Source organism: Aureobasidium melanogenum, assembly GCF_000721775.1.
Source record: "Aureobasidium melanogenum CBS 110374 unplaced genomic scaffold scaffold_25, whole genome shotgun sequence".
Taxonomy (NCBI): Eukaryota; Fungi; Ascomycota; class Dothideomycetes; order Dothideales; family Saccotheciaceae; genus Aureobasidium; species Aureobasidium melanogenum.
The window spans coordinates 52,684-66,268 of record NW_024470077.1 but is presented as its reverse complement, the minus strand read 5'-3'; the positions used below and the strand labels follow the sequence as shown (position 1 = coordinate 66,268).

At 52.1% G+C, this 13,585-nt stretch overlaps 4 protein-coding genes across 4 annotated transcripts; 2 read left to right on the top strand and 2 right to left on the bottom strand.

Annotated features, from left to right (window-relative positions):
• Window positions 1-413: 413 nt before the first annotated feature.
• M437DRAFT_78162 (FAD/NAD(P)-binding domain-containing protein) lies at window positions 414-1,676 on the top strand (the record flags this gene model as incomplete). Its single annotated transcript, XM_041026945.1, has 1 exon — window positions 414-1,676. One exon carries the CDS (start codon window positions 414-416, stop codon window positions 1,674-1,676), a length of 1,263 nt encoding a protein of 420 aa, XP_040876367.1.
• A 1,838-nt stretch (window positions 1,677-3,514) lies between these two features.
• Window positions 3,515-4,021, top strand: M437DRAFT_56980 (uncharacterized protein; the record flags this gene model as incomplete). The annotated part of the gene is made up of 1 exon (XM_041023139.1): window positions 3,515-4,021. One exon carries the CDS (start codon window positions 3,515-3,517, stop codon window positions 4,019-4,021), a length of 507 nt encoding a protein of 168 aa, XP_040876366.1.
• A 4,449-nt stretch (window positions 4,022-8,470) lies between these two features.
• M437DRAFT_57129 (Alpha/beta-glucosidase agdC) lies at window positions 8,471-11,686 on the bottom strand (the record flags this gene model as incomplete). Its single annotated transcript, XM_041023171.1, has 8 exons — window positions 8,471-9,361; window positions 9,415-9,476; window positions 9,665-10,132; window positions 10,182-10,295; window positions 10,348-10,584; window positions 10,635-11,049; window positions 11,098-11,478; window positions 11,531-11,686. The coding sequence occupies 8 exons, from the start codon at window positions 11,684-11,686 to the stop codon at window positions 8,471-8,473; spliced, it is 2,724 nt and encodes a 907-aa protein (XP_040876365.1).
• A 782-nt stretch (window positions 11,687-12,468) lies between these two features.
• On the bottom strand, window positions 12,469-13,449 carry M437DRAFT_87610 (glutathione S-transferase GstA; the record flags this gene model as incomplete). The annotated part of the gene is made up of 5 exons (XM_041028669.1): window positions 12,469-12,885; window positions 12,941-13,137; window positions 13,189-13,308; window positions 13,359-13,369; window positions 13,424-13,449. The coding sequence occupies 5 exons, from the start codon at window positions 13,447-13,449 to the stop codon at window positions 12,469-12,471; spliced, it is 771 nt and encodes a 256-aa protein (XP_040876364.1).
• Window positions 13,450-13,585: the final 136 nt, after the last annotated feature.

Sequence of the window (13,585 nt, the reverse complement as noted above, 5' to 3'; positions counted from 1 at the left end):
GCGAAGTTCAATGATCGTCGAACAGGACAATATCCCGATACTTGCAGCACTTTTCTCGACCAATCGGCATAAAACGGGCCCTATATCAACCAACGATGTTTGCACTTCAGGCACCGGCACAGTCCGTTTGGTGCGATCTATTCTGCCAATACCCACTCGGCCACCCCGGGTACGCATCACTTTCACCGAAAACATGTTGCTTAGTGAATTAACGTCGCGTTAAGCTGACGAACATAAATCCTATCGGCGATAGATCTGACTTATCTCGGCAAAGACAAGGGTATCCAAGAATTCAGAATAGTGACATCAGTTAATATACGAGTACGATTACTACCAGCTCAGATACAAAACCTCAGCTGGTCCATCACCCAAAATCAATAATAACAGACTTCCTGGATTGACCAATCTTCACCATGTCGAAACCTACAGTAGCTGTCATTGGAAGCGGATGGGCCGGCTTCGTCCTATCACAACAATTGAACGTCGCAAAATACAACGTCAAGGTCATATCACCCGTTCGGACGATTCAATATACTCCACTGCTTGCAAGTGCAGCTTGCGGTCTTTTCAACTTTCGACTTGCTGAAGAACCTGTCCGCCGACGCAGCAGACCAAATGTTGAGTACTACAAGGCAATCGCCGAGCAAATCGACCTGGAAAAGCGCATTATCAAGTGCAAGCCATCAGTATCAGAGTTCTGGAAAGACAAAGACTACGATATCTCATATGACAAGATCGTGATCGCACCTGGTTGTGCTATTCAGACTTTCGGCACGCCTGGAGCTCTAGAACATGCATTGTTTTTGAGAACCACAAATGATGCTCGTCTGATTCAGCAGAGGATACTGGAGATTCTTGACGCTGCTTCGTTACCTGGAGTCACCGAGCAGCAGCAGAGAGACATCCTTACCATTCGTATAGTTGGTGGAGGAGCGATTGGTATCGAAGCCACAGCAGAGCTATACGACCTCTGGTACGAGGACATGAGATTCCTGTACCCTCACCTCGACGGCAAGCTTTCCATTGTTATCCATGATGTCGCGCCTACTATCCTGTCGACTTTTGATGAGAAGCTTGGAAACTACGCAACCAAATCTTTGCATGAGAAGAAGGTCGAGCTCAAGACCAGTTCTCACATCGAGAAGGTAGAGCAAGACGCCATATACACCAAGGAAGACGGCAGATTGCCGTACGGTATGCTTATCTGGGCCACCGGCAACAAAGTGAACCCTCTCATCGACACCTTGGACGTCAAAAAGACAGAGAAAGGCATGCCTCGGATCTTGACAGACAAGTACCTACGTGTCTTGCGGCCTGATGGTACTCCAATCGACAACACATACGCGATGGGTGACGCGGCCGATATTGAGGGTTACAGCCTTCCGACACTGGCTGAAGCGGCCTTGCAGAAAGGCGAATATCTCACACGTGAGCTCAACAATGAGGCTGAAGGTGCTGCAGCACGACCGTTTGAGTACAAGCAGAAGGTACACCTGGCCTACCTAGGCAAGCATGACGGTGTGATTGGCGGTAAACAGGACTGGACTGGTGAGGGCGCGTGGCTGGCATGGCGATCGGGCAGTCTGTCGTGGACAAGGAGCTGGAGAAGAAAGATCATGATCTCGATTAGCTGGCTGTTTGTTTGGCTGGGCGGCCGTGATATCGCTAGAAAGTGAGCTCTCAACGAAGCAGCGTTAGTGTATGTCAAGTTGAATCATTAGTCGTTGAGAGTATGACAAAGTCTGATGCATCCAATGCACAACTGAGAAGGCCAACCATGTCTAGAAGGGAGTATGCAACAAGATCTGCAGTCATGACATGGCTCACTTGTGGTGAGTTGAGAAGACTTGTCACAGTGGAGAAACAATCGAAGTGCAAGAATTGCAGCAACGAAAAGGTGAGCATTGATCTAGCCTTCCACATGGGTGGAGCCGACTTCAATGAAGGAATTGCCGTGTCTTTGCGTAGATTCATAGCATGCACCGGCATGGTCAAAGATTGAAGATCTTTCCTCCTATTGTATGATTGCGAAATAGGCACTCTCGTCTGCGTACTCGTACGCCGTACTCTCATTTCTAAGCTTCTGCCTTGGTGGAAAGAGCGCTCGTCGATCATATGGCGTCAGGCTGGTGGCCAAAAGAAGCACCTTGCAAAAAGCAAGAAGGGTTTGAGCTGTTGCTTCGAAAAGCGATGGTGCTTCAAGGCTGAAACGCAGTCTTCTTGGGAGAGGTTGTTTCAAAAGTTGTCCTTTTCCAGGCACAGGGCAGTTCGAGCCGGATTTTGGGCCAAGCTTCGCGGCTTTTCGGCTTCCAATATGGCCTCGGCCCGCGACTCTCCGACACACTCACTGCGCTGTCGATCATGCATCTTCTTTCTGCGTGTCACAACATCACGAGTTCACTCTAACTTCCACACCTCCTATCAGTCTTCTCGCATTCTCATTAGCACACACGAAGACAATATTAAAAGTCTCATAAGGCCGCACTGTTTCTAGGGATTCAATCTCGCTCTGTACATTGGCAAATCTCTGAGCAGACGACCTAACCAGAAATAGGCACGAGTTTCAACACCGCCTCACGCACAGACTACGACCACCTAATTAACCATCTACGCCATCCTTCCTACACTCCCGTGCCTTCCGTGGTTGCCTGAGTTTTGAGCTGTCAAGACTTTGCAGAGCTCAGTGGCAAGCCGTATTGCTGCAGTCTGCAGGGGTCTTGTTCGCGGCTTCCGAACTTTTCGAAGACTCCATCGCTATCGCAGCTTCCATGCACAGCTTTGACGAATACTTTCCGCATGCGTTCACGAATGCAATCTCGTTGTAATCCAACGACCGAGCATGAACTTGACCGAGCTTTCTGACCAAGGTCGTACTGTAGAAGCCATCATCTTCTGGATGCTGGGGTTTGTGGAGTAGTCACCAGTTTCATCTGTACAAGGCTAGAGTGGACTCGAGACTGTCGATCACCATACCTCTTCTTGCCACGACTGCTGCTAGGGTCTGCTTTGAGACAAGCTAATTTGTGAATCCATCTCTTTTCGGTTTGACCATCACAAGACTTCCCACCTCTAGCAACCGCGTTCTTTACTTTACGAGGAAGGTACGACTCGTATGAGAGGTCTCGCATGGACCTCCGTCTTTATCCAGACTGGCATGTCAGCGACTCAGCACGACTGCCGCAGACATGTCAAAATCCTTAATTTCCATCAAATACTGGTATGACTGATGCTCTGTTGCTAATCCTGTAGCAGTTTAACCCACTCTTTCTGGTCGATGCATTCAACATGCTCTTCGTCCTTGGTATAAAGCATCTCGTCTTGCCTGCCTTCGATACTCTTCGAATCAGTTCAGTTTTGTCTTTCGTCTTTCGTCTTTCGTTCCTTTGCTAATCAAGAGCTGTGCTCTGAAGCAAACCCTCGTTCTTTGTTTCTGCCATCAATCTATCCTACAATCGTTACAGTCCCTCATTATCCCTAATCGACAGTAAAGCGACTGCTTCGCTTCTCTCTCAGGATGAAGCCCAGCACTTATATGCATCTGGCGGCCTTCTTTGGTCTGTCCACTGCCGCTCCCTGGACCAACAAGCGTGACACCAACACCTGCCCTTGTGCTCCCAATGGCCAGGCCAGCACTTCTACCCAGACCATCACCCAATGGTCTACTCAGACTCGCACCCACACCATCACAGAGCACGTCACTCACTACATGACTACGACTGCTGCTGGTTCAGCAGTCCCATCTGTACAGACTGACGCTGCTGCCTCTTCTGCTCCTGCTTACCAGGGAGGTAACTACGGTGGTTCGCCTTCGGCTGCAGCTTCGTCTTCGGATGTCGATGCCACCAACGGCTCTCCTACAAACGCAGCTCCTGGTGGCTCTGGTGCTACCACCCCCGCTGCATCTGCCAATGTCCCCGCCGTCACTGGTACTACCACTATGGGCTCTTCCGGTCCTGAGGTCGTCTACGTGACTGACATTGTCTCCGAGACTGTCACAACATGCCCTGCAGGCGAGACGTGAGCTCGATACCTATCCTTGATTTTGGTTTATTAGACTAACATTTCCTAGTGTCACCTCTGCTGGATCTACCACTGTCTTGACTGCTCCTAGCGTCATCACTTCGACCATTACCAACAGAGCCACTGTCACTTCGGCTGCTTCGAGTGCCGATGCTGCCATGCCCTCGTCCCCTGCTGCCACTGAGGGTGTCCCCGCTGCTTCTCAGGGCGTTCCTGCCGGATCCGAGGGTGTTCCCGCAGCCTCTTCTGGTGTTCCCGCCTATGGTGCTCCCGGATCTAGCCCCGCTGCTTCCGAGGGTGTTCCTGCCGCATCTCAGGGCGTCCCTGCTTACGGTGCCTCGACCCCTGCCGCTCAGTCTACTTCTGATGTTGGGGCCGCTATGCCTTCATCTCCCGCTGCAACCCCTGCCGCCTCTGAGGGCGTTCCTGCCAACGGCAACGGCACTCCTGAGACCACTCCCGCCGCTTCTGAGGGAGTTCCTGCTGCCTCTTCTGGCGTCCCTGCTGCCTCTGAGGGCGTTCCCGCTGCTTCGGAGGGTGTTCCTGCCTACGGCAGCACTGTTGTTGTTCCTGAGACCTCCACTGTCATGCCTGTTCCCTCTCCTCCTGCCAACTCTGACGAGACCCCCAACAACATGCCTTCTTACGGCCAATACTGGGGAACTGCCAGCGGCGGTGCTTCTTCCACTATGCCTGCCGGCGCTGCTGCTCCTTCTGGACAGATGCCCTCAGTCTGGTACCCCAGCAACTGGCAGACTGCCGCCGCCAGCTCGTCCGCAGCTAGCCCCGACACTCCCGTCCCTACCTCCGTTGGTCCCATCACTGTTACTCTCTACAGCACTCAGATTGACACCATCACATCGTGTGCTCCTGAAGTCACCGATTGCCCGGCCACTCTCAAAACTTCGCTCATCGCTACCGGTACTTCCTTGATTTCTTCGGGAGTTGCTCAGCCCACTGGCGCTGGCTACACCTGGAGCAACGGTTACTCTGCTGGTGTTGCCGCCCCCTCGGGTGCCGCCCCCTCAGCTGCTGCTCCCAGTGACTCCGTCGCTTCGCCCGCCGGAACTGACGTTCCCGTCTACGGTGCTGGTGCATACGGCTCGGCATCTGGCAACAACGCCTCGTCTGCTTCCGCACCCGCTGAATCTGCCGCTGCTACCCCCAGTGACAACCTGACCGATGCTGCCCAAGCCACTCCTGCCGCTACTGACTCGACTTCTTCGCCTTCTGACTCTGCTGCCTCACCCGCCGGCACTGACGTTCCTACCTACGGCGGTGCTGCATACGGCTCCGCATCCGGCTCAGACTCTGGAAGCGCCTCGTCTCCTTCCGGCTCGTCTCCTTCCGCCCCCGCATCTCCCAGCGACAACTTGACCGATGCTGCTCAGGGTACCCCTGCTGCAACTGACTCTACCTCCTCGCCTTCCGACTCTGCCGCTCCCTCTGACGTTCCTGCCTACGGTGCCGACTCTGGCTCGTCTCCTACCGGCTCATCTCCCTCTTCCAGCCCTAGTGACTCGATCGCTGACGCTGCCAACGGAACTCCCACCGCCTCTGCTTCTTCTCCTGATGTGACCGGCTCGGCTGGCGCAGGTGTTGGTGGCAATGGCAGCATCTCTGGTGGTATTGGTGGTGAGGCTGGTCTGTCTGGTGGTGCTTCTCCTTCGGCTGGCGCTGCCTTGTCTGCTGGCGCTTCTCCTTCTGGTTCTCTCGCTGCAGGTGCTACCGGTGCTGCCGGCCTTGGCGGCTCAGCAGGCCTTGGTGCCGGTGCCGGTATTGGTGGTGCTGCTGGCCTCGGTGCCGGTATTGGTGGTGCTGCTGGCCTCGGTGCCGGTGCAGGTGTTGGTGGTTCTGGCTCTGCCGGCCTTGGTGCAGGAGTTGGCGGTTCTGCTGGCCTCGGCGCAGGAGTTGGTGGCTCAGGCTCTGGCTCTGCTGGTCTCAACGGTGGCGCAGGCATTGGTGGTTCTGGCTCCGCTGGTCTCGACGCAGGTGCAGGTGCAGGTGTCAACGGTTCTGGCTCTGCTGGCGTTGGTGGTTCTGCTGGTCTTGGTGCTGCTGCTTCAGGAGCTGCTGGTCTTGGTGGCCACGCTGGCCTCGGCGCAGGTATTGGTGGTGCTGCTGGTCTCGGTGCCGGCGCAACTGGTACTGGCAGCTTGGGCGCCCAAGGAACTGGATCTGCTGGTCTCGGCGCAGGTGTTGGCGGTGCTGCCGGTCTCGGCGCAGGTATTCATGGATCGGGCTCTGCTGGTCTTGACGCCGGCGCAGGTGTTAACGGTTCTGGCGATGCTGGCCTCAAGGCCGGCGCCGGTCTTGGTGGTTCTGCTGGTCTCGATGCAGGTGCTGGTGTCAACGGTTCTGGCGAAGCTGGCCTCAAGGCTGGTGCTGGTCTCGGTGGCTCTGCTGGCCTTGGTGCCGGCGCAGGCGTTAACGGCTCGGGCGAAGCTGGCCTTGAGGCTGGTGCTGGTCTTGGTGGCTCTGCTGGCCTTGGTGCAGGCGCAGGAGTTGGTGGCTCGGGCTCTGCCGGTCTTGATGCTGGAATTGGCGGCTCTGCTGGTCTCAAGGCTGGCGCAGGTGTTGGCGGCTCTGGCTCTGCCGGTCTCGATGCAGGTGCTGGTGTCGGCGGTTCTGCCGGTCTTGGTGCTTCAGGCTCTCTTTCCGGTGCTGCTGGCGGTTCTCTTGACGTCTCTCTCGGTCTCAACGCTACTGTCAACGTTTGGGGTACCTTCGACATCCTCGCTGACCACGTTCACGGCTACACTGCTGCAATCAACGCCACCTGCAACGGTATCTCAGGCAAGGCCACTGATGCTCAAATTGCTGAAGTCAAGGAGAACATCCAAGTTCTTATCGGTCTCATCGGCCAGGCCAAGGCTCATCTCAGCGTCGCAGGTGGCATCGGTGGTCACAGCAATGCTGAGCTTGCCGCCTTGATCTCTGAGCTCCTCCTCGAAATCGAGTTCACCGTCAAGTTCGCCGTCAAGGTTTGCGGCTTCTCTGCTCTCAAGGTCGTCGTCTTCTCCCTCGCCACTGCCTGCCACGGTCTGATCACCGTTGCTTGCTCCGTTGTTGCCGGCCTCAAGGTCGAGCTCGCCGCTCACCTCAGAGGTGTCGTTGGTCTTGGTGCCTACGTTCTCGGCAGTATTGTGTCGTTCATCCTCTAGATGAAGTGAAAATTTCGGTTTCCTCTTTTTCCCCCAATCGCAATGTACTTTAATCATCAGCTATGCTAGTAAGCATTAGCAGAACACACATAGTTTAGCACTATATCTCCTTTACGATCTGTCTATATCTCGGTTATATGCTACAATGCCTTGTTTATACTCTTTTTGACCCTTTTGAACATTGTGTTTTGGGATCTCATTCTGAGCTTGAGGATTGTGATATTAGTCAATCCTGAGCGCTCCTTCTCTTTCGCATACAAGAGCTTGTAATGTAGCACATTGACATTCAGCAATCTAGCTTATCTCGAATTACTTTCTTGTAGCCTGTTGATTTGAAGAAGATACAACTCTCTGTCTGTGACCAGCGAGTCAATATTGTAACTTGCTTGCATATTTCCTATGCCCGAGCACACATCTATGCCAAGCTCTTATGCAGTACTCAGACGTGCACAACTGATGCAATCTCCACCCACACAAAACCCTGCCTCACCCACCACCAAAAATTTCAGAGAAAAAAACCCCCTCTCCTTCTTCATCTCTCATCCCTCTTGCGATAGACAGAAAGCAAAAAGGATGTTGACGAGAGTGGGATTTGAACCCACGCCCTTTCGGACCAGCGTTTTGGATGATAACAACCTTAAGCTGGCGCCTTAGACCGCTCGGCCATCTCGCCTTTCCGCGCCGGATGAGTCTTGCGATTTTCCGAGCTCTGACTGTGGGTGTGGCTGACATGTATGTATATATACCTTAATGCCACCCAAACGACAGCCTCGAGGCGTCAGGTTAGTGCAAGGCGCTGAGTGCAGAATTGTGGTGAGCGCTCGTTTATCAAGTGGTTGGATGCGGATGAGCTTGTTGTGCAGATATGGACGTCAGATTCAAATTGCCGGGCAGTGTGACGACATGATAAGATGCAGGATATGACAATTCCATATGTAGATCACAACGAGCCATATCCACTGGCATTGATTTAGTCAGATTGAATGTCCAAGTCTTATGATTGTGCTAGGACAGGGGACAAGGATGAGAGCAAGAATAAAAAAGAAAAAAAAGACGAGGGCGAGCGAGAACATATCCAAACCACCGGACCAGTATTTTGTCAAGACTTTTGATTCGCCTGAGAAATCTTCGAAGGAGGAACATTTCGCTGTTAAAGATTGAAGGAAGTACGGTGGGATGCTTGTTGCTATCTGTGAGGTCTTTTATTGTGATACTTCCCATCCATGCTTCGTGGCCTCTTTTTTCTCATCAAGCAAAACTTCATTCATCTCTCCTCGCTCAACTGTCTACGCTTCGCATTCCTGACATAAAGGTGTGACAAACGACTCGGTCAGCGGCACACTGAGTTTCTTGGTAATCATGTTTCTCTTCGCGTCAACCACAATGCTCGAATCCCTCTTACGAGCAGCTGTTGTCACATTGCTACCCTGTCCCAGCACAGTGAGGCTCACAACGCTGGCGTTGGTAGGGTAGCCAAAGCTGCCGCCCATAGCGAAGGTACCATTTGCGTAGCTGAAGGTGATAAGACTCGTCTTGGGCTGCTCGATGGCATCGCCCTCGTCTAAGTACAGTGTTCCACTTGCCTTGCCCTCGAGATCAGGTGCGATGATGAGGACGAAATCTTGCTTTCGAAGCTCGGTGGTTGTGTTGGCAGAATTCTGACGGAGAGGTAGAATACTGCCACCGCGGATGTGGGCAGTAATCTCAGTAAAGTCGACGTTATCGCGAGTCACCCAGTTGCCCGTTCCGCGCTCAGGTTGGTAGGTAAAGTAGTCGTAGAAGATGTCATCAGGGAGATAGAAGGTGACACTCGTACTGTTATCGTCCACGACAGGACTAACCAGGATGCTGTCGCCCCAGAAGAACTGGTGCTCGATGGGGAACGTGTTGGAGTCCTCTGGATAGACGAAGAACAAGGGCTGGATCAACGGCTTGCCAGTCACAGTCTGCTCGTGGAACGCTGTGTAGAGGTAGTCGAGCAGTCTGTAACGCGTGTCGATTGCCTTTTGAGCAGCGACTGTGGTGAGATTCCAGCGATAGAATTCATGGTTCACGGAGCCAACTTCTGCATGGTTACGGTAGAAGGGGTAGAAGGCACCGAGCATGGCCCATCGAGCACACAGTTCGGGCCAAGTATTGCCCGCATAACCACAGACATCACTACCCACCATAGGCAACTGTTGAGGTATGGTCAGTTCGAGTCTGTATCGATAAGGTTAAAGCAGAATACCTGGAAGATGGCAGCAAACTCCAGCATTTGGGCAATTGACACCCTGTACCATGGCCAGCCAGCTAAAGCGATAATATGGTTAGCACAATCTCATCTGAATGGAAACATACCACGACTCTGCTAGACGGGTGCTCTCAGATCTGCAGAACGCGATCCCAGACAGTGTTTCGCTAGAACACACGTCACACAGGTCTTTCGCACAGACTGGGACAAGACGACAGCGTGAATCGTGGCAACTGTAGCTTCTTACCAGAATTATCACCGAGCCAATGTCCCACGTGATGGCCGGCACCCGCGAATGTACTACGAGTGATAACCATTGGTCTTCTTGTTGGCCTGCGAGCCAGCATTGCGTCTCGGCTGACACTTGACATCATAGTACCGTAGAGGTTGTGAGTGTCGTACAAGGTCAAACCGTTCTCATGGTAGAGATCAGTTTCGATGGTCTTGTTAGACAAGCTCCCGGCGGCGTTGTTGATAGTGTATGGTGGATCAATCAGATTTCTGCCCGGTAGACCTAGATGCGAGGTGGTAGCGTTTGATTGACGCTTAGCCTTTCGTGATGTTGAGCCTGGCTGGAAATCGACTGGGAAGCCAGGGATGGGATATCCTGCATTTGCCCTGACTGCTGGAGGGGTAGGAGGGTACCCATTAGCAGCAGCATACCCGAATGGATCATTGCACGGCCAAGTGCAAAAATCACTAGCCTCATTCATATCTTGATCATCGTCAGTATGTTTCTAAGCAGATGGTGTAACGACACTCACCAATCCACAGAGCATCAATATCGACACCAGTTTCAGCATTGAAGAAAGTGGTGAACTCATTGTCCCAATATTCTTGAGTGCCACTTGCGAACCAATCAGGGAAAGCTGTAACGCCTGCGCTTCTGTCAGCCTACCATTAGATTGTAGTTTGTGAAAGTCTATTTACCAGGCCAGACGACGCCTTGATAGATTGAGCCGTTCGACCTTTTCAGGAAGGCGTTTGCTTCGACACCATTGTTGAAAGCTGAGTAGTTGTAGTAGGCAACGGCAGGATCGACCATGACGATATAGGACTGCTGTCTAGCGTGCAGGGTAGAGACCAATTCTCGCATCTTGTCCAGAGGGAAGCGTTCAGGATCTGTAGTGAAGACACGTCGACTGTCCATGTAGTCTATGTCAGTCCCTGATAGAAGTCAGTATGTATTCTTTGGGTCAAGCAAGTGCACTACGCACACATGACTTCTAAGGGAATGTCTGCAGCACTATAGTTGGCGACTACAGCAGCGACTTCATACACATCTTGGTATCCATATCTGCACTGGTGGAAGCCGAAACCCCAATATGGCATCTCTGTCGGCAAACCAACCACTCCAGCATACTGCTTGGCAACTTCAGTAGGAGATGGACCAGCCAAGAAATAGAGGTCGACAATGCCGCCAATAGTGTTGTATTCGAGATACTGGCCAGCTTCTGCAGTGCTGTTGATCTTAATATCCATGCCGTTGCTGTTCAATAGGAAAACACCGTGCGTGCCATCCGCACCCCGATGGTCAAAGTAGACTGGATGGTTTCCATACAAGTTGGTGCCGCCAGGAATAGAGTAAGCATCACGAGACCAGAGAGTTCGTGTATAGTTCGTGGTGTTCAGCTACAGACGTCGTCAGACATGCTCATTCATGCTTGAGAACCAGCTTACCTGGAATGGATCAGAGTGCTCGCCAAGTCCATAGAGATGAGGACTTTCGGGAAGCTGAGTGCGAACCCTCAAGTATTGAGACTGGAATACGAGTTCAGCTCCGGTAGTGTTGAACAGAGCTTGCTCACCGCTACGGCGAGACACTGAGAATGAGAATGGGTCGTTGACAACGTCATAAACAAGCTGATTGGCTGTAGAGGAGACATTTCCATCTGCACCTGGGCGTGGAAGGACGGACTCGGGAACTTGGTAGACGTTCTCGTCGGCATCATAGATCTTGACATGCAGTCTATCTCCAGTCTCCTGAGTGATCTCGAGCTTTAGATTCTCAATGTCTTGACCGTATGTGTTGCATGCTGGACCTGCGAGAGTGAGATCGGCCTTGTAATCAATGTCAGCAAGACGAGATAGTTGGAGATGGTGTGATACTTACAGTCAATCCTTGGCTGTTCTGTTGAACATTGGTAGCCTTGTATCCTGGACAATTCTCGATTGGTAAAGAGTTCTGGCGGCGCACAAGGCTGTGTGGAGTAGCGAGGACCTGTGCAACGCTGGCAGCAGCCACAAGCCACTGCACAGTGCGAACCATGGTTGTTGTGATGGGAGTTCAAAGGTGAGTGATGAACAGCTCGGTTCAGACTTTCCTGCCCCCGAAGTTTCCTGGGCATCAACAATGATTTATAGGAAGTGACTACCTACCATCGTCATCATCACAAATTGAAGCTGCACACGATACGTGACTGCCTCTCCGAGGCTCCGGATCCCGCATATGCTTGCCCTGAGCAAGCTTACGACCCGAACCTCGCGATGGTCTGTGGGGCAATGGGATGCTGTGTTGCATGCTCCTTGCTGTTACCACATGACGGCACATCTCCTGTTGAATCCACTTCGGACCTGTTCTCGGTAGGAATGAGAGAGGGGTCAAGATGCACAATGCAAATCACTTTCGAGGTCCATCATCTGACCTCTTGCCAACATTTGGCAGGCAGCAAGGACATGGTTCTGCACTTGTCATGCGGGGATGTTTGTTGCTGGAGAAAAGTGGTTTCAGATTGGGAAGGGATGCACGTTGTGCGGGGCAGGTGCATGCGTCCTTTGTCGATCTCTCTGCTTCGACTTTAGCCGATCGAACATCATGAAAGGTTCCTAACCTAGAATGAATATGGAAGCAAGACGACCTTCACTACATGGAATGCCATCGCCGTAGACAGCTAGAGAGGGATGCCATATTGTTTGGCCCAAAAATCGGAAGCAGCATTACTGGTGATGAGAAATGTGGTTTATACATTCTGCTATCCCGCTTTCCCTTAGTCTTCGAACTTCGTTTATCAGACATCGTCATCATCAGATCTTGTGTCGTGGGTCATTTAGTCAGGCATGCTTCTTCTGGTCTGCTTCCTGGCCCTTCATAACCCAAGCACTTGCCTTCTTGGCATGCTCATCAGCCTTTTCCTTGGAGCTCATAATCTCCTTCAACTTGAACTCGTCAGGAATGTTGACTCCCTTTTGCACAGCAGGGCGTGCGTTGATGGCATCCAGCCATCTCTCAATCTCGGGGAAAGGCTTGGTCTCAATGCCTGCCCAAGCACCCCAGTTGACCCAAGAGAAGCAAGCGATGTCTGCAATGGTGAACTTGTTGCCGACGAGCCAGAGACCTTGACCTGCCTTCTCTTGTTGAGCGAGGCGATCGTTCAAAACTTGGTATAGACGCTTGGTCTCAGTTTGGTAGCGGTTAATGCCGTACTCAATCTTCTCAGGTGCGTATCTGTAGAAGTGGTTTGCTTGTCCCTTATGGTTGGTAAGCATGTGAGCATGTTTCGTGCAGGACATGAAATTTCAATACCTGCATGGGTCCAAGACCAGACTGCATCCACACAATCCATTCAACGGTCTCCCAGTATTCATCACTGTCGTGGTCGAAGCTGATCTTGTTGTCCTTGTCATACTTGTCGGTCAGATAGAGCAACATGGCACCACCCTCGAAGACACGCTTCTCCTTGCCCGATGTCTTGTCAACCATGGCAGGAATACGGCCATTGGCTGAAATTGTCAGCATCAAGGTATAGCTTGCGCATGACTAGATGAGCTTACGGCAGATCTTCAAGAACCACTCTTCCTTTTGAGTGTTTTTAGAGATATCGATCTTGTGAACATTGTAGTTCAATCCCAGCTCCTCAAAGGCAATGTGCACTTTGTGGCCATTAGGGGTGCCTAGACTGTCATTAGGTGGTTGCGTTGGCAGGCCGGATTGCTTCGGATACCTGCGGTGTAGCTGTCGACCGGCTGTCAGCAGCTGGCAATATGAGAATGAAATTGGTAGACTTACAGATCAATGGTTGTCTTTGAAGCCATGGTTGTGTACGAGTAGTATATGATTATGCGATCGAACGATGGCCGAGAGACAAGAAGCTATATATATTGAACCTCGGGATTAATAATATAAAAGCAGACGTCATCAAAGGTCACCGTGGAAGCCAATCACTTGATT